Genomic DNA, 18,426 nt, shown 5'->3' on the forward strand with positions numbered 1-18,426 from the left:
GAAACTCTGGCCTGGAGGACAGGGCAGGGCAGTGGGTTAGCAACGCACACGGTCTAAAGGCAGGGATCCTCTCTACTTGTTATCTTAGCTCCTCCCATTTCACCATTAGAGACCCCTTCCTTGGGCCTCAGATGAAAGTCCCCTAAAATTATGGATCACTTTTCTTTATAACTTACTGCCCACCCGCCCCCCGACCCCATCCACCCCGGCCCCTTGCCAACTGGACAAAAACTGCCATTCCTATCAGTCTTACTGGCTCCTGGCTTCGGGGCTCCATGCCCTCTTCTCCATCCTCATGGTCGCCATCCTGGCTCCGGTCCCCCCTGTACCGCGAGCTATTACACTAACCTCCTTACTGGTCTCCCTACTCTTAGGGAGTATGTTTGTTTGTTTGGGACATGTGGAAGTTTCTGGGCCAGGGATCGAACCCATGCTGCAGCACTGACCGAGCTGCTGCAGTGACAGTGCTGGATCCTTAACCCACCGCACCACAAAGGAACTCCACCCCCTGCCCTTAAATCTGTTCTCCACTCAGGAGCCAAAACCGTCTTCTAAAGCTCAAATCCGATCATGGCCCTGTCCTGCTTACAATCTTTCCAAAGCTCACTATTGCCCTCTAGATAAAATCAGAAGTTGTCAGCATGGCATTCATAAAGATCCTTCTGTGGCGTTCCCACTGTGCCACAGTGGGTTAATAATCTGGCTTGTCTCTGCAGCAGCGCTGGTTCGATCCTGGCTGGGTGCAGTGGGTTAAGGATCCAGTGTTGCTGAAGATGTGGCTTAGGTTGCAGCTGAGACTAAGATCTGGTCCCTGGCCTGGGAACTTCCATATGCCCCAGGTACGGCTGAAAAAGATAATAAAAAAAATAAAAAATAAATGAGGACACAAAGATCCTTCTTCGCCTCCACAGCAACAACTCTCCCTCCTCCAGGAAGCCAAGCTGGGTTAAGTGCTTCTCCTGGGCCCCGCCACCTCTTTGCTCCCTTTTATCACGAAAGGAATCTCATCTCACAGTACTGTGACTATCTGTGCCTAGGTCTGTCTCTTGTAGGAATAAGATGCTGGGAACTACACCAATATTTTGTAATAACCTAAAAAGGAAGAGGCTCTGCAAAAAGAATAGATCGATATGCATGTATAACTGAATCACTTTGCTGTCACCTGAAACTAACACAACACTGCAAATGAACTACACTTCAACTAAAAAAAAAAAAAGAATAAGACGCTAGTTGTCCGTGTCCAATTCCATGCCCCTGACCCAGAACCTCCAGCCCTGGGCCCTTAGGAGAAGCAGAGTTGCTAGAGGCAGGAACTCCTCCTAGGCTTCTAGCTGGCAGAGCCCTGAGTGGGCACGGTCATGGGGCCTGAGGTTGCTGGAGGAGAAGCGAAGCTGGAAGAACCCGGCGCAGAGCTAGGGGTCCTCTCAGGTCAGGCCCCTCGTCTGGGCAAAGCCATCTGTTACTTCTCCCGGCTCCTGGCCTCATCCTTCTCCTCAGCCTTGGCCTCCCGCCCAGTCTGGGCCTTCTTCAGCCCCTTCTCCCTCTCCCAATCTTGCCTGCCTGTTCTCACCCTTCCCGTCTGCCACACCCCCTCGGCTCCCTGCACCCTCTCCGACCCTCTGCTACTCTTGGAAGACTGGGACCGACTTTCCCAAGTCCCCCCGACCTCTGACTACCCCCCCACCCCTCTCCCCTCTTTCCATCCCCCCACTTTCTCCTCCTATTCTCTGATTCCAGCTTATCACCATCTCCTGACCTGGCCTTGACCCAGGTGCTGGGGAGCCTGGCACTCACCCCACAGTCAGTGGCCACCGTGTACTCAAAGTGGAACACCAGGGACCAGATGATGCAGAAGAAGAAGCCGAACACGGGGAAAGTGATGACCCACCAGATCATGGCGGTGAAGCGGAGCCGGAACACGGTCCCATCGGGGTCCAAGGGCTGGGAGGCCGCAGAGAACATCCTGCAGGGAGTGGTGCCCAGGCGGGCGAGGGACGTGACTTGAGGCCTGGCGGGAGACCGTGGCCTCGGAAAGCGGGCCTTTTCCAGAGCTGGCTTCTCGGGTTAGGGAAGAGCCAGTGCAGAAGGCGAAGGAAGGGCCTAAGAGAGAAAGGACAGCGACGACGCAGAGGAGCAGGAGGTGCGGAGGGAACCGGGCAGGGACAGCAGAGTGCGGCGGGGTCGCTCACAGGCGCCCCCTGGGCGCACTGGTCCTTTAGGTGCATCTCTCAGAGTCTGCAGAAAAGAGGCTCCCGGTGGCCTGGACATGGGGGCTCCGATGGCCCTCCTCCTTCCCCTCACCCTGATACCCGCGCAGGAGAAGGGTCAGAGGTGGACGGGGTGTTATTCCCATTCCACGGAAGAGAAGATGAAGGCCCAGAACTTTGCCAGGATCAAACATCGGGCCTCAGGCCTGCTGCCTAACAGCTTAAGGCTCCACGTCAGGCTTTCTTCAGGCCAAGAAGCCCAGACAAACGACGCTTGGCTCAGACGAGCCCAAGCCCTCCCGCGGACCCTGTCTGACCGCATTCCTGCTCCTCACCCAAGGTTGACGAGGAACAGTGGGAGAACCCCCAAATCGATTTCAGTGGGACCGCAGGCTGCCAGCCGTCTCAGCCCCAGGCTCAGAATGATCCAAGCCTCAGGCCAGCAGTACCCTGACCTTAAGATACCAGGGTCCCTCCAAGAAGCCCAGACCTCTCGCGCCTTCCTAAGACCACGTCACCCAGTCCAAGCTTTTCGGGCATCAGAGGGTCACGGGAACCTTCTCCACTCAGGTTGAGCCTTATGTGCTGGGCCGGACCGAGGAAGGACAGACCTAGACTAAGGAGGTGGCTTCTTCTGCTCCCTCTCCCCCCGGCCCCCCAAGGCAGAGAACTCCCTCCGCACCCCCACCGCCCCGACCACCACGACACATCAAGCTGGGCTCCCTTCTGGAGGACAGACAGAGACGGCTTTATGCTAAAAGGCCTAGGACCCAAGCTCCCCTTGGTACTCAGACCTCCCTCCATTAAGGGAACCTAGTCCACCGGCTGAGCTCAGCATCAAGGAATCGGGGAGGGGGGGCTGCACTGCGCGACACTCACACTGGGTGCTGAAGGATCCCGGGCTCGGGTTGAGGGCTCTGGTCAGACTGAGACTGTTCTAAAATGAGGGTCCCACCCCCAGTTCCCTAGTGCCTGCCTCCCGCCCACAGAGCCCAGATCTCCACGCCTGCTCAGGCACACAGCCTTCCCAGGACCAAAAAGGTCATGTCATAATCCCAGAACAGTCTGCAAAGGTAAGAAGCAGTAGTGGCTGCGGTCAGCCTCCAGCAGCTTCCTTGCCAGAGACGGGGGTGGGGACCTTTCTGAGGCTTGAATCCAGTGATATAGGCAGGTTTCTAGAAGGGAAAGCGAGATAGCAGAATAGGATTTAGCCCCTTTTTGTTGGAGCAGGATCGAGCATGTTCGCTGGGCCCCGTTAGAGAGCTAGCTAATAGAGAGCTAGCTAATCTTAGATTCAGAATTAGCTTAGACAATAGATGCAGGATCCAAAAGAGATCTAGACAGACCTGAATGTGAGGTATCGGTGTCCAGCTTATATCTGCGCAGAAACAGCTGGGAGCAGCTCAGGCTGATTAACAGAGGTCTAAAGGCTAGTGCTAGGAATGGTCCTGCTTTTTGGCTGTACCGCCCAGGCCATAGGAAGTCCTGTACCCTATCAGAGCCTAGGAGAGAACAGTGATCAGCTGGGCCAAGCCAGCTTGGAATTATGCTGAAGGAATTGCAACTATGCTACCTGAGAAGAGTAAAGGCCGGGGACTCCCTTCCCCCACCCCGACTGCCTTCCCATCTCTGCAGGGCTGGCTGGAAGCCAGATGGGAAGCTCCAGGGGTCTCGAAGCAGAGCCAGAGCCAAGACAGAGCTTCACCAGAAAGAGAGTGTATGCTCACTGTACGAAAGAGCTTGCTGGAGTTCCCGATGTGGCACAGCAGGATCGGCCATGTCTTGTGAGTGCTGGGATGCAGGTTTGATCCCCGGCCTGGGACAGTGGGTTAAGGACCTGGCGTTGCTACACCTGTGTGCAGATCTGATCTGATCTCTGGCCTGGGAACTCCATGTGCCGCGGGGCAGCCGGAAAAAAAAAAAAAAGAAAGAAAGAAAGAAAGAAAAAGACCTTGCTATCTGTTAGTTACTAGGTATCCTCAGGACAGGCTGCCTAGGTGGAGTTCCTGTCATGGCTCAGGGGGCTTAAGCCCTATTAGTATCCATGAGGATGCAGGTTTGATGCCTGGCCTCACTCAGTGGGTCAAGGATCCAGCATTGCTGTGGCTGTGGCGTAGGCTGGTGGCTGCAACTCTGATTCCACCCCTAGTCTGGGAACCTCCATATGCCACACCTGTGGCCCTGAAAAAAAAAAAAAGAATAGGCTGCCTGGGGAGAAAAGGTGGCCCCCATCCTGGGGACATGCAGGCAGAGCCAACATCATCTAATTATAGAGATATTAGACTAAGGCTACTTTTTTTATTTCTGAGGTTGGCCATTCCTGGGATACTCTGGGTAAGAAATTCAAAGCATATATGAAATTGCCCAGGTGATTCATCATAACAGTCCCAGGGAGTGCGGACAAAAAACTCCTGGGATCACTAGGGACTTAACCCTGCCCCAGAGGGGCCAGGTACACCTCCAGCAACTACCTTTGCCTTAGCCCCTAAGTAGCGGACTAAGAATGGGTTATAAGTATGCTGAGGTTATTGATCCCATTAGCCCTTGGAGCCAGCCACGAAGGCTAGAGCCTGCTCCATCCAACTCCATATGCCTTACAAATGCTATAATTTTCTGTATGGGCTATGACTGCATCACGCCGTGCTTTCCTTTTTCCTAAGGCTCTGGGCTGGTGTGTGTGTGTGGCGGGGGTGGGGGGGCGGGGTTCCTATCCATCTATTCGGCAAATACGTGCTTTATTTAAATGCAATGCCCACCGTGAAGAACTCCCAGTCTAGCAGGGAAGAGACACAAGTACGATGTGATAGAACCCTGTGAGAGAGGAAGTTCCGGCGGAGCATGGTGTGTTAAGGATCCTGTGATGCTGCAGTACAGGGTCCATCCCTGGTGCAGACAGAAAAAAAAGAGTACTAAAAAAACAACAACAACAGGAGTTCCTGTCGTGGCTCAGTGGTTAACGAATCCGACTAGGAACCATGAGGTTTCGGGTTCGATTCCTGGCCTTGCTCAGTGGGTTAGGGATCCAGCGTTGCCGTGAGCTGTGATGTAGGTTGCAGACACGGCTCGGATCCCGAGTTGCTGTGGCTCTGGTGTAGGCCGGCGGCTACAGCTCCAATTAGACCCCTAGCCTGGGACCCTCCATATGCCGCTAGTGGGGCCCTAGAAAAGACAAACAAGAACACAACAAAAACAGGGAGTTCCCGTCATGGCTCAGTGGTTAACGAATCCAACTAGTTACCATGAGGTTGCAGGTTCAATCCCTGGCCTCGCTCAGTGGGTTAAAGATCCGGCATGGCCGTGAGCTGTGGTGTAGGTTGCAGATGCAGCTCGGATCCCGCGTTGCTGTGGCTCTGGCGTCGGCTGGTGGCTACAGCTCCGATTCGACCCCTAGCCTGGGAACCTCCATATGCCGCTAGTGGGGCCCTAGAAAAGGCAAAAAGAAAAAAAAAACTGGACAAGAGAGAACCTAGGGAATTGTGGGCACCCCAGAGGAGGGAGTAATTAAGCTTGCTCTAAGGCGGCTGGAGAAGGCTTTTTGAAGGAGGAGACACATGAGCAATGCTTTGCAGGATGCAGGTATGAAGAGGAGCTGGCCAGGGTAATGGAACACTTGACGCACTTCCAAGGTGAAAGCTAGGTCAGGAGAGGCTGTTGGATGGACCCTTTCTGATTCCTCCCTTCAGACCACCTGGTCACCAGTCTGTCCTTCTCTTCCAGTCCTGTTCTCTCTGACAGCTCCCAGCCCTGGGTCTCATCAAACTGGCTGCCCACAACTCAAGGCCCACATCTAGGCACTGATAAATGGAGACGACGGAGAACTTCAAGTCATAGGAACCAAAGAAGCGCACCCTCGCCCGTGCCACTCGGATCCCACACCTAGTTGCACCCCTTTTCCTGGAGCAGATGCTCTTTATAGGCAGGCGGGCCGCCCAGCTGACTGGGGACCTTCAGAGCTCTCTGCGAGGCTGGTCCAAGGGCCCGCGTCCAGGCTCTGCCCCCCCCCTCCGCCCCGAGACCCTAGGCCACGTTCCTCTGCTGCCCTGCCTTCCAGTCTGAAAGTCCTCTTCCTCCTCCTGCTCCCCACCCTTCACACTCCCAGACCGTCCTCTTACTTCCTCTACCTGGACTTCGACGCGAACCCTGAGGAGGAGGAGGAGGAGGATGGGAATTATCGGCCCTGTCTTAGATTTGGGGAAACTGCGGCTCAGTCCCTGAGTCTCAGGCCATACAGTCAGAGGATGGACCAGGAGGGTAGTAACAAAGGCCCAAGCAGGCCGCATTCCAATAGAGAACTCGCACAAATGTCGTTCCGGCCCAGCATCCTGTCCAGAGCTAGGATCCACCTATGGAACCTCAGAGGTCATGGGTTCTACCCTAGAAAACACGTGCACGCACACATAATCAGGTCCCCAGCTGGGCGGGCACAGAGGCAGTCTCTCTTCCAAACTCACAGCCAGTAGAGTCACATCCCTCACAGTCTCTCTCTCACACACACACTCACACTCACATCCCCACAGAGACAGGCAGAGCCCCTGCGCCGCACTAAGCAGCCCAAGTGTCTGCCAGCCTAGTCTTGGTCTTCTCTTTAACCCCAGAAGGCCCTGGGGCTGCTGAATATGCCCCTCTGTGAAGGAAGGTTTGGGTTCTGGGTTCTGGGGTTGCCCAGCTTCTGGAACCCTGCCCCCCTCCAGTGACCTCCAGGGCAGGAACAGGGAGACAAGTCCTTGGGACCTCAATTTGCAGGCACCCCGCCCCCCGCCCCTCCAGCAGCCCAGTATGTTTGCTGGCTAATCCTGTTACAATAGAATCAGGACCTAAAAATGATCTGACTGGGCCTGACTCAGAGGTACTGGTGCCACCCCCCCTCCCCCGAGCCCTACCCCGCAGTGTGTGGCCGTAGTCTCCTTGAAGTGGAAGAGCAGGGACCAGAGGATGCAGAAGAAGAAGGCGATAAGTGGACAGCAGACCATGACCACGGCCACCAGGGTGAAGCGAAGCCGGACCAGGGTCCCATCCCGGTCCAGCGGCAGTGGGACCTGGTACATCTTGTCAGACCTGGGGATGGAGGGTGTGATGTCAGGGCCAAAGGGAGCAGGGCTGGCACGCAGCGAAGGCGGCTTGCGTGCTCAGTCCTCAGCTTGGCTCTACTACGGGGGTGGGGAGTCTGAGAAGGAGGCCATCCAGCCCCTAAGCCCAGGCAGCCACTGCCCCGGACAAGGAAGATGGACTCAGCATCCCAGGAGACATTCACCCTCAATTTCAGAGGAAAGACAATGAGCCAAATCGGTGATAAGATGAAGCTTGAAGACACTGGGAAAGATCCTCAGCCTAGGCCTGCCCTGACAGGCCTAGGACTCCAGGAGCTGGTAGAACGAGTCTCTCTTGTTTTAGGACTGAATCCTAAAACCTCTCAACAGACAGAATGGCCCATCTCCGCCGCCAGGCCTCGGAGCAGAACCTCCCACCAGCTCTCACTGCTTCACCCACCGGCCCAGGGCCCTTCTGCACCTTTGGTCCCTTCCCAGGCTCTGTGTGCCTGCACCACATTCCAGAAGGGATTCCATGGAAGCCAGCAGAGCCTCCAAACCCTGCTTGTCCAGGCCTGCTGCCTCACGTGCTCTGAGAGTAAAAGGCTTTGCAAAATCAGGCCTAGGGCTAGCCTGGGCTTGCTGTTTGCTGGAGAGAGCTGCCTGGTCAGCTTCTGGAAGCTTCCCTGTGCCCAGGGGTCTACCCACCCCCCCTTCCAGATACTAGGTAAGGGCTCCGCAGGCCTGCACAGGTGAGGCTATCCAAGGTCAGGTACGGCAATAGCCACATATCCCAGCAATCCCAGCCCAACCCCTCAGTGTGCAGGAGGGGACGTTGAGGCCAAGAAAGGGGCAGGACCCTGCTTGGGGCCGCACAGCCCATAGGAGGGAGGGCCAGCAGTGCGGGAGGTGTGGGGCTCACAGGTCACAGACTGCAGTTCTGGCCTTCCTGGCCCCTTCCTCTCTGGGCAGAAAGGTTAGGTTAGGTCAGGTTAGGAGGGGAAAGTCGGGGGAACCTGTCTGCAGAAGGAAAAAAGCTAAAAAAACAAGTCCTCGAGAGATGCGTCACTCAGCCCTGTGCCCATTTGAAAGACAGAGAAACCAAGACACAGAGAGAGGAAGGTTCCTCCTGAAAGCCACATGCTGAGCCAGAGAGAAAGCCATCCTCCGAGTTCAGGCTTCCTGTTGCCAAAAGAGCTCTGGCTCCAGACACACAAAGAACCTGCCCTCTGGACTCCAGGGCCTCGGCAAACCAAGTCCCGGCTCTTCCTGGTCCCGCCCTCAGGAGGAACCCTGTCCTCTGGGAGGCTGGCCTCCTGGAATCCGGAACAAGTCAGGAGGCTGTGTCTCTCCAAGGTCTTCACCCGCCTCTCTGCAGGCTCCATCACGCAGCCGGGCCAACTGCTCAAGCTCCTTTCTCCCTCTGGGGGCCAGGGCTTCCCAGGGGAGGTGGGAGTGGCTCTGGCGGCCCTCTCAAACCAAGCACAGTCCTGCACTCCTTGGATATCTCCAAACACCTCCCCCAGGCAGCCCAAACCCAGATTCTGTGGTTGTAATGGTATCCGTCGTCCCTTCCAGCATCCCTCCCTAAAGCCAGCTGCTCTGGATCCCTCAGGAATCCCTGGGATCCTCACTTCGAAGACCAGATCCTCAGGAATGGACAGGCAGTGCCCAAGGCAGGGGCTGATAAGGAGGTGTGAGGGAACCGTCTGCTCCATTTCTTGGAAGTACGCCTAATTTCCCTTTTAGCTGTGTGACCTTGGGCAAGTCACCTAACCACTCTGGACCTGTTTTCACAGCGGCACAACATGGTGCCCACGTGGTGTGGATTACTAAGAAGGCCATTCCAACTTGGCCATTCTGCCCTCCCAGGCCTGGGGACAGGGAGCTCACTATCGGAAGGGCAGCTGTGCAGCCCCAGCCAACGTGAACTTCCGCCCAGGTACCGCTTAACTCAAAAATGCTTTCTTAGGAGTATCCCTACCTTATTTCTGAAGATCCCTAAAGATCTTCTCAGCCTCCACCCCAAATCCACACCTACTGGGTGCCTTCTGAGGACCAGGCACCCTGTTTAGCACTAGAAATACCTGTCTCTTTTAATCCTCACTGTAATTCTGGGAGGTAGGGGCCAAAGCCAGTATATTTCCATTTTATTTCCATTTTACAGAAGAGGAAAGGGAGGCTCAGGGAAGTTAAAGACACTTGTTCAACATCACAAACTAATAGCTGGCAGAGCTGGGATTTGAACCTAATCTCTAGGGTCCCAAGGCCACTCACACCTCCATCCTCGGGCACCTGAGGGAGAATCTGGACCAGGAGTCCCTGCGGAGTGAAGGGCGCGCTCCCGCCCAACACCCGGCCCATGTCAGGGAGCAGAGGGCAAAGGGGTCAGGTCCGCAGGTCAGGACAGCAGCAGCTCCAGGGCCCGCACCCGGAGCCCCACGGCTTGGGGCGGGGCTCGGCCAGACCGCCAGGCCGAGCGCCCCCGAGTGGGGCTGCCCGACAGTCCCGCACACCCATGCCCATACTCACCCAAGCTGTGGCGGCGAGGAGGGCGTGCGGGCGTGCGGGCGCAGGCCAGCGGGGGGGGGAGCCCGAGGGAGGCCCAGGCCGGCCCCGGGGGCGAGCGGCGGGGGGCCGGTCGGAGCGGGAACGGCGGGGGCGGGGCCGGCGCGCTGGGGGCGGGACTCGGGGAGGAAACTGCGCACAAATTCTCCACTGGCCCCGCCCCGCTTCTGACCCCTTAACCGAGCGTCCCCCCTCAGGCCTTCGCCGATCCAGCCCTGGTCTCCCCCACTAATGCCAGCTGCGTGGGGGCGGGCGAAAGAGCCCTGGACACCGGGATTTGACACTTTGGATAAGCCACTTTGTCACCTTACCTCTCAGCGGCGTTCCATCACCTGTTGAAAGAACACAGAATTAATACAACAGGGCCCCGAATTCTCTCATTGCCAGACCGCAGTCTCTACCCCTCCTCCTACCTCTAATCTAGAGGACTTCTGAAACATTAATTCAGTGTGGCCCCAGCCTTGGCGATCCTCCCCCAAACTTTGCTCCCTAGAGCCGAATCGGGGCATTTCAGCAAAGGCAAGAGCTCCTTCCAGGCAGTGAAATCCGGTGGGGCCCACCCAGAAACTCTGGGCCAGAGCTATTCCGGCCTTTGATCAGGAGAGGGCGCCCTGTCCCGACTGTCGCAGCACAGGGAGCGGATCTCCTGCCCCGCGCCCTGGGTCCCTCTTCGCCATCATCTCCAGAAACCAGCCCCCAGCCAGGGTTCCTTCCCCTCCCTGACCGACCCATAAAGGAGGGGAGGGGACTCTTGGCGACTTAGTAAAGACCGTCCTACCTCAAGAGGGAAGAAGAATGAAGGGATCAGTGGCTCTGGCGTAGGCCGGCAGCTACAGCTCTGATTAGACCCCTAGCCTGGGATTAGACCCCTAGCCTGGGAGTGGCCCTATGCCTCGCATCCCTATGCCTCGAGTCCCTATGCCTCGGGTGTGGCCCTAAAAAGACAAAAACAAAACAAAACAAAACAAACAAACGAAAAGAATGAAGGGATCCGGAATCCCTCCTACAGTTATGTGCGGGGTTGGTGCCCGCAGCAGGTGGAGGACCTAGGAGCCAGACACTTTACCAGTCACATTTTTTGCATTTAAACCCCTACAGTAATAATTAGCACATTTAGCACTTTTCTACTTTTTATGTTTTACCATTTAATCCTCACAAAAGCCCTATTAAAATGCTTTTACTGTGGGATAGTACCATTAATATCCCCATTTCACCAATGGAAAACAAAGATAAATTTACCTACGTACACAGCTAGTAAGTGTCAGAATCGGGATCCAGGTCTGGCACTGGCGGTCATTCCCTCAACCACTATATACTGTTAATCCCCAAGGCACTTCTAATCACCGCTTTGCAGATGGGGAAACAGAGGCCCCAAACGGATTATTTGTCAGAACCCTTTTGCATGCATCCAACCTAGGCCCCCTCTGTGGTAGGCAATGATGGAGGACCCAGAGCTATTTTGCTCATTCCTGGGGGCTCCAAGTCTGCAGGGAAGGTGTCTTACTCTAAAAACTACTTTTTTTTTTTTTTTTTTTTTTTTTTGACAAGGAAGTTCCCTGGTCAAATCGGAGCTGCAGCTGCCGGCCTTCGTCGCAGCCACCCCAGATCTGAGCCTCGTCTTTGATCTATGCCTTAACTCACGGCCACACTGGATCCTTTAACCCACTGAGCAAGATCAGGGATCACACCTGAATCCTCATGGATACAAATCAGATTCTTAACCTGCTGAGCCACAACTGCAACTCCCCTGTTCCCTGTCTTAACCCCTTGTCTGCTCCTTTGGCCCTAAATACCATTTCCTGAGTCTGAGGCCCTTCTCCCTGCCTCTATACCACCTCCAATGCCTCACACCTGAGGTGCTCTAACTGGCCTTTATTTTTATTTTTTTGTTTTTTTTGCCTTTTCTTGAGCCGCTCATGTGGCATCTGGAGGTTCCAGGTTAGGGGTCTAATTGGAGCTGTAGCCGCCAGCCTACGCCACAGCCACAGCAACACAGGATCTGAGCCGCATCTGGGACATACACCACAGCTCATGGCACTGCCAGATCCTTAACCCACTGAGTGGGGCCAGGGATCGAACCCACATCCTCATGGATGCTAGTCAGGTTCATTACCCCTGAGCCATGACGGGAACTCCTCTAACTGGCCTTTAATTCTTTGGTAATTTGGGCAGTTCTTCACCCTCCAGTCCTGGACCTCAGTTTCCTCATCTGTAAAATGGTTTGGGGAACACCCACGCAATGGGGGTGGTGAGGGTGAGATGAGGTGACACAGCAGTGTGCCAGGGCGTGAGGAAAGTACTCACTACACCACACTGATCACAACGCCATGTATCCGCTACCGGCTGAACTCATCCTGACGGAGCCTCTTCTGAACGGTCTGACCTCCGCTGTCACTGGCCCCCCCGAGTCTGTTCCCTCCACCGTCAGGTGGAAAGACTATCAGTTACTCCTGTGAGGAAAAGTGCAAAAGAAGAATGGGTTCCTGCCACGTGCCAGGGACTATCTGCACATTTTCTTCCTTCATCCTCTTAATAATCCGATGAGGTAAATTTGATGAAAGCCATTTTATAGATAAGACACTGAACAAGCATCTGAGTATTTAGTCTCGCCCTTATTCAGGAGGTGCCCAGGGCTTGCTGCACTGGCCTTTGTCCACTGTCCGAGCGGCTGCTGCTGCTGAAGCCCTCCAGGTCTCCTCCGTCCCAGTTAGTTTGCCTGGACCCTGGTCGTACCCCCTCCCCCCCGAGAGGCCTGTGCCCTTCCACCTTCCAGCTTGAGCCACCACTGCTCCCTCCCCTCTCCACATACACATTCCAGATCGTCCAAGCTGACAGAGCAGGTGTTTTCAGGGGTGTTCTAGGAGCATGAACGCAGCAGAGACGTGAGGGGAAGAAGGGGGCAGTGAAGGGGGGATGTACCTGCCAAGGAAGGCTCCCGGGGGAGGTCTCCCTCGCTGCCCTCCTGTCTCGCCATCCTTCCCCGTTATGGCCATACTGGTTCTTCTTACAAGGCATTTTGATCATATCTTGCCCTCGTGCCAAATTATTTCATAACTCCTCATGGCTTCCAGGATCAAGAGCAAATTCCTCAGTGTGGTATTCAAAACCTCTCATCATCTGGCCATCCTCTACTCCTCCAGCAACCACATATTTTGCCGTCTGGTTATCCACACTTTTCCACGGAGGGTCGCTTAACTTTCTCCTTCTCTCTCCCTATCCTCCAAGATCTGCCCCCTCCGCACCCCACAGGCAGCCTCGGAGGGCCTTCCGTCACACCCGTATTAGGGCTCTGACCACGATGAAGCAAAATACTTTTTTGCCCGTTTTCCCCACCTCCCTGGGAGCTCATTTAAGGACAGAGCCTCTACCCGTGACATTCCTTTCTTTCTTTCTTTTTTTTTTTTTTCTTTTTTTTTTGTCTTTTGTCTTTTGTCTTTTTAGGGCCGCACCCAAGGCATATGGAGGTTCCCAGGCTAGGGGTCTAATCAGAGCTATAGCCGCCGGCCTACACCCCAGCCACAGCAATGCAGGATCCGAGCCACGTCTGCAACCTACACCACAGCTCATGGCAATGCCACATCCTTAACCCACTGAGTGAGGCCAGGGATCGAACACGCAACCTCTCATGGTTCTTAGTCGGATTCATTAGCCACGATGGGAACTCCCCTGTGCCATTAATTTCTGAATATCTCACCTTAGCCCAGGGGCAGGCATACAGTAGGAGCCCAGAAACATTTGCTGGATTGATTTAATTGAACTGGGTTTTGCAAGATGGGCAGGATTTAGATATATCAAGAAGAGATTTAGCAATGCAAGAAAAGCCTTTGAAGAATGATTGCTGGGGGTGGAGGTGGGGTCAGAGGGAGTAGGTAAAGTGGCAGGGACAGAAACAGTGCTAAAAGCATCCAGCTTGGGGCCAAACTCTGCCCTGCCTCCTGGGCAGCCTCAGGAAAGTCTTTCTGGATTAAGGAGTGTTCTTTGTTCTTCCCAGAGATCTTTTTCGTGGCAGAGACCCCCTTCTTGGATGGCATTAAACTCTCACCCCAGGCTCACCCATCTTGCTCTGGCTCCACTCAGCCTCAAATAGCAATTACATCTTCATTGTTCTTTAGAATATCCTTTGCTCCCCTGTCTCTTCCAGATGAAGTCCCAGTTTGCACCCATGGCTACACTGAGCTCTTCCCTGGCTTCATATCTTTGTTTTCCTTGCTCACATCTTCTCCTTGTCTCAGCAAACTCCACCCTTCCTACAATGGTATTTCGTTAGCACGTGACACTTTAGTAAGTTAGGAATGCATGTGGTAATTTCTACGGAGATCACCAAAAAACAGAGAAATAATTTAATTTCCAAACTGACACAGGAGGAAAAATGAAGTAATTCAAAAGATTGCAAGAAAGGAGATTTAAATGGCCAATAAGCATGAGCAAAGACAGTCAACATCCTTCGTCACTAGGGAAATGTATAAGAAAAACCCACAAAGAGATGCCACTTCACATGCTCTAGCATGGCTATGATTAAAAAAGAAAGAAAGAAAGAAAATGAAAAGCATTGGCAAAGATGTGGAGAAACTGGATCCCTTACACACTGCTGGTGGGAATGTAAAGTGGTGCAGCCACTTTGGAAAACAGTTTGGCAGCTCCTCCAGAAGTTCACACAGTGTCACCACACGACCCTGCCAATCCACTCCTCGGTATAAATACAAGAGAACTGAAAACTCATGTCCACCAAAAAACTGGTACACAGCAGTCTTATTCATAGCGGAACTATGGAACAATCATTATTCATGGTGGAAACAACGCAAATGCCATCCAGCTCATGAAGATATAAATAAACAAAATATGGTATACTCACAAAGTGGAATATTATTCTACTATAAAAAGGAATAAAGTACTGATACATGCTGCAACATGGATGAACCTTGAAAACATTACGCTAAGTGAAAGAAGTCAGACACAAAGGCCACATGTTGTATGATTCCCTTTATATGAAATGTCCAGATTAGGCAAATCCACTGAGAGAGAAAGTAGATCAGCAGTTGCCAGGAGCTGGTGGAAGGGGAGATGGGGTACGACTGCTAATGGGCTGGGGTTTCTTTTGGGATTATGAAAATGTTCTGGAATTGTACAGTAGTGATGGTTGCACAACCTTGTGAATATACTAAAACCCTCTGAATGGTACTTTTAAATGGATGAATGTTATATTATATGAATTATATCCCAATTTTTTAAAAAACCTGACAAAGAGGAGTTCCCGTCGTGGTGCAGTGGAAATGAATCCAACAAGGACCATGAGGTTGCAGGTTCGCTCAGTGGATTAAGGATCCAGTGTTGCTGCGAGCTGTGGAGTAGATCACAGACATGGCTCGGATCCTACATTGCTGTGGCTGTGGTGTAGGCCGGCAGCTACAGCTCTGATTAGACCCCTAGCCTGGGAACCCCCATATGCCGCGGATGCAGCCCTAAAAAGCCAAAAAAAAAAAAAGATCTGACAAAGAGCTAGGCCTCAATAAATGGTAATTATTATTATTACTGAAAAACAGAAGCTTCTTTTTTTTTTTTTTTTTTGTCTTTTTGCCATTTTTTGGGCCACTCCTGCGGCATATGGAGGTTCCCAGGCTAGGGGTTGAATCGGAGCTGTAGCCACCAGCCTACGCCAGAGCCACAGCAACTCGTGGTGCAGCAAAAACAAATCTGACTAGGAACCATGGGGCTGCAGGTTCAATCCCTGGCCTTGCTCAGTGGGTTAAGGATGCGGTGTTGCTGTGAGCTATGGTGTAGCTCGCAGATGTGGCTCTGATCTGGCATTGCTGTGGCTGTGGTATAAGCCAGCAGCTATAGCTCTAATTCAACCCCCCTAGCCTGGGAACCTCCATACGTGGCCCCAAAAAGCAAAAAAAAGCAAAGAAAAACAAATCTAGAATCATCTATTCCTTTGATGATTCTGTAGTACTTAGAGGTCAGTCTCTTCCCTGGGCATCGGTTCTCCAGAGCTGCACAAACTGAGATCTCAGGCCATGTGTGAGAGAGACTGGGAGCTCCCAGGACAGAACTGGATTTCACTTAGCTCTGTCTCGGGCAGAAAACTGAGCTGTGGACATCTCTGGGCTCCTGATGTCCGGAGAGTGTTTGGCTCATCAAGCTTTTGTGAATATGCACCCAACTCCTTGGCTTTAGAGGGGAAGAAGGAAGACGATGGCAATCCAAGGGGCTTATGAGAATTAGGCAGAGTAAGAGTGTGCAGGCCCAGGAAGCCCTGGCCCACAGAGAAATCTTTCGTGGGCCGCATGCCTACCAGAGTACCTCATAAGAGGTCCTTCGACTTAGAAATCACCGTGGTCACAAGACATTTCTCCCTGGAGCACGCCTTGTCCGATGTCTCCCCCTCCAGCTGGCCCATTGGTATACACTACTTAAGAAGACTGGCTCCTGCACACCTGCCACTACTACTCTGGACTGACACATTTCTGAGCTCATTTTCTGGGACAGAATCCATGTCTTAGAATATTTAGAATGGGAATTCCTTAACATCGTTAAGGAATACAAACACTCTCTAGCATTTACTGAGGGCTGTGCACCAGATACCACATCAAGGGCCTTATCCACTTAATCCTCACAGCTCTGTGAGGCAAGTACAGTTATTACTCCCATTTTACAGACAAGGAAACTAAGGTTCAGGGGGGTTAAGAACTTTACTCACGCTCATATAGCTAATACATGATTGGGCTCAGATTTAAAACCCAGGGTCCTCTGACTCAAAAGTCCCATATTTCTCTTCTACTTAAGAAAGTAATTCAGGAGTTCCCGTCGTGGTGCAGTGGTTGACAAATCCGACTAGGAACCATGAGGTTGGGGGTTCCATCCCTGCCCTTGCTAAGTGGGTTGGCGATCCGGCGTTGCTGTGAGCTGTGGTGTAGGTCGCAGATGAGGCTTGGATCCCGCGTTGCTGTGACTCTGGCGTAGGCTGGAAGCTACAGCTCTTATTAGACCCCTATCCTGGGAACCTCCATGTGCTGCGGGAGAGGCTCAAGAAATGGCAAAAAGACAAAAAAAAAAAAAAAAAAAAGAGAGAGAGAGAGAAATTCACTCACTCATGCATGAAACATTTAATGTGCAGCTATGCTGCGCGCCTAGGAACATCGGAATAAATAAGGAGAGGAAAAGCTCAAACATAGGATTGAAAGGACTGAGGATTGAGGCGGGGAAGGTGAGAAAACAAGAGTCCATGAGGGCAGGGAGGAGAGCTTATGACTTTCTGATGCAGAGCACAGGCAAGAGAGGGTGGAGGGTAGGGACTGAGGTTTGAATGGAGGAGCTGGAGGAGTTGGGGGAAGGTGTCTGGAGTCAGAGGTTCAGCTTTACTATTTGACCATCCATAGATTTCTTTCTCTGTCCCCTCAAGCATCTACTGAACATTTATTTCGTTTCTCTTACCCATTATTTTATCTTTAGGACCACGCCACTTTTTGACTAATCCCTTGCCACCACTGAAAACACAGAGTGATTTATGTATGTTTTGGGCAGCGCCTATTTCAATCTATTAATGTCCCAGAAGGGGGTGGCCGCGTGGTAAATCTCAAGGTTTTGCTTTCTGAGCACAGTCTCGGCTATTTTATGTGGGACCCTTAGTCACTAGATCTACTTTCTAGAACAGACTCTACCCACCCTCTTGCAGGCTTCTGCTGCAAGTTAGGCCCTGGAGGAAAGGAACACCAGTGTGAAAATAAAACTGACCTTCAAGAGCCCTGCACAAAAGATAGGAAAGTAAATAACAGAATACAAAGTAACAAGGCTGTAACAGAGGCCTGCCCAAGCGTTACCCCCAACTCACTGGGAGAGATAGGCAAATGTATCCCAGAGAAGGTGGGAACATTTCAACCAGGACTTTATGAATAAGTAGAGCTTCCTAAAGTGCAGGTGGGAAACAAGTACCAGAACTGTTCTTTGTACCAAACCTTAAGTTGAGCCATGCCCTATGGCATCTCTAATGCTAACGTCTATTCTAGGGAAACAAGGAGGGGACGGTAGTGTTGGGGTTAGCATGGGTCAGCAGACAAGGAGGCCCGGTTTCGGGGCCTCGGAGCAGCTGCAGGTGAACTACGCGCGACAGACCTCCTAGGAGAGCCCTCCATCTGCGCACGTGGTCTGGCCAGGAAATGAGGGCAGGACGACTGGGGTGCTTTCCCATCACCTCCGGCTGACTGGGGCAGGGAAAGGGTAGAATAGTTACCATGCCATCCTGGAGTCTTCACTCTGATTGGCCCCAGCCTCAGCCGCCGGAGTCTCTCTGCTCCAAAGGAGGGGGCGGAGCCTTGGTATAACGTCATCACTCTTCTCCCAACCCCGCCCGATGTAGCCACTCACCAGCCCACTTCGAGGAGCCCTGTGTGACGTCACGACTCGCTCCCAGCCAACCACAGCGACGAGGGGCGGGACTCTGGGTCCCTCCCACCGCCCCTCCCCTTTCCTCCCCCTAGTTCCTGTGTCCCTCCTCTTCCCCCTCTCCCAGTTTCCCGAAGACAGCCCTCACGTTCGGTTTCAAAAGGCCCGTGGTCCAATGAGTAACAGGGAGGCCCTAGAGTGGCGGCGGCATCTACCAATGGGAAGACAGCGGGGGCGGAGCGGTC

The 18,426-nt window shown here is 53.2% G+C and overlaps 1 protein-coding gene and 1 long non-coding RNA gene across 28 annotated transcripts in view; one reads left to right on the plus strand and one right to left on the minus strand.

Annotated features, from left to right (window-relative positions):
• PGAP2 (post-GPI attachment to proteins 2) overlaps nucleotides 1-18,149 on the minus strand; it is a 24,847-nt gene extending 6,698 nt beyond the window's left edge. For 2 of the 27 annotated variants that reach the window (XM_021062429.1, XM_021062428.1), the window contains exons 1-4: nucleotides 18,030-18,149; nucleotides 10,114-10,134; nucleotides 7,088-7,262; nucleotides 1,795-1,963 (exon numbers count right to left, since the gene is read on the minus strand). In XM_021062429.1, the coding sequence (XP_020918088.1) occupies nucleotides 1,795-1,963; nucleotides 7,088-7,262; nucleotides 10,114-10,134; nucleotides 18,030-18,126 (462 nt within the window). In that variant the 5' untranslated portion in view covers nucleotides 18,127-18,149. The other 25 variants (XM_021062450.1, XM_021062442.1, XM_021062439.1 and 22 more) reach the window with 24 other exon arrangements.
• LOC110255393 lies at nucleotides 2,711-6,385 on the plus strand. The gene is made up of 3 exons (XR_002335526.1): nucleotides 2,711-3,280; nucleotides 3,843-3,991; nucleotides 5,925-6,385. It is a non-coding gene; the product is annotated as an uncharacterized LOC110255393 (long non-coding RNA).

The sequence above is a fragment of the Sus scrofa genome, chromosome 9 (assembly GCF_000003025.6).
Source record: "Sus scrofa isolate TJ Tabasco breed Duroc chromosome 9, Sscrofa11.1, whole genome shotgun sequence".
In the NCBI taxonomy this organism is placed as follows: domain Eukaryota; kingdom Metazoa; phylum Chordata; class Mammalia; order Artiodactyla; family Suidae; genus Sus; species Sus scrofa.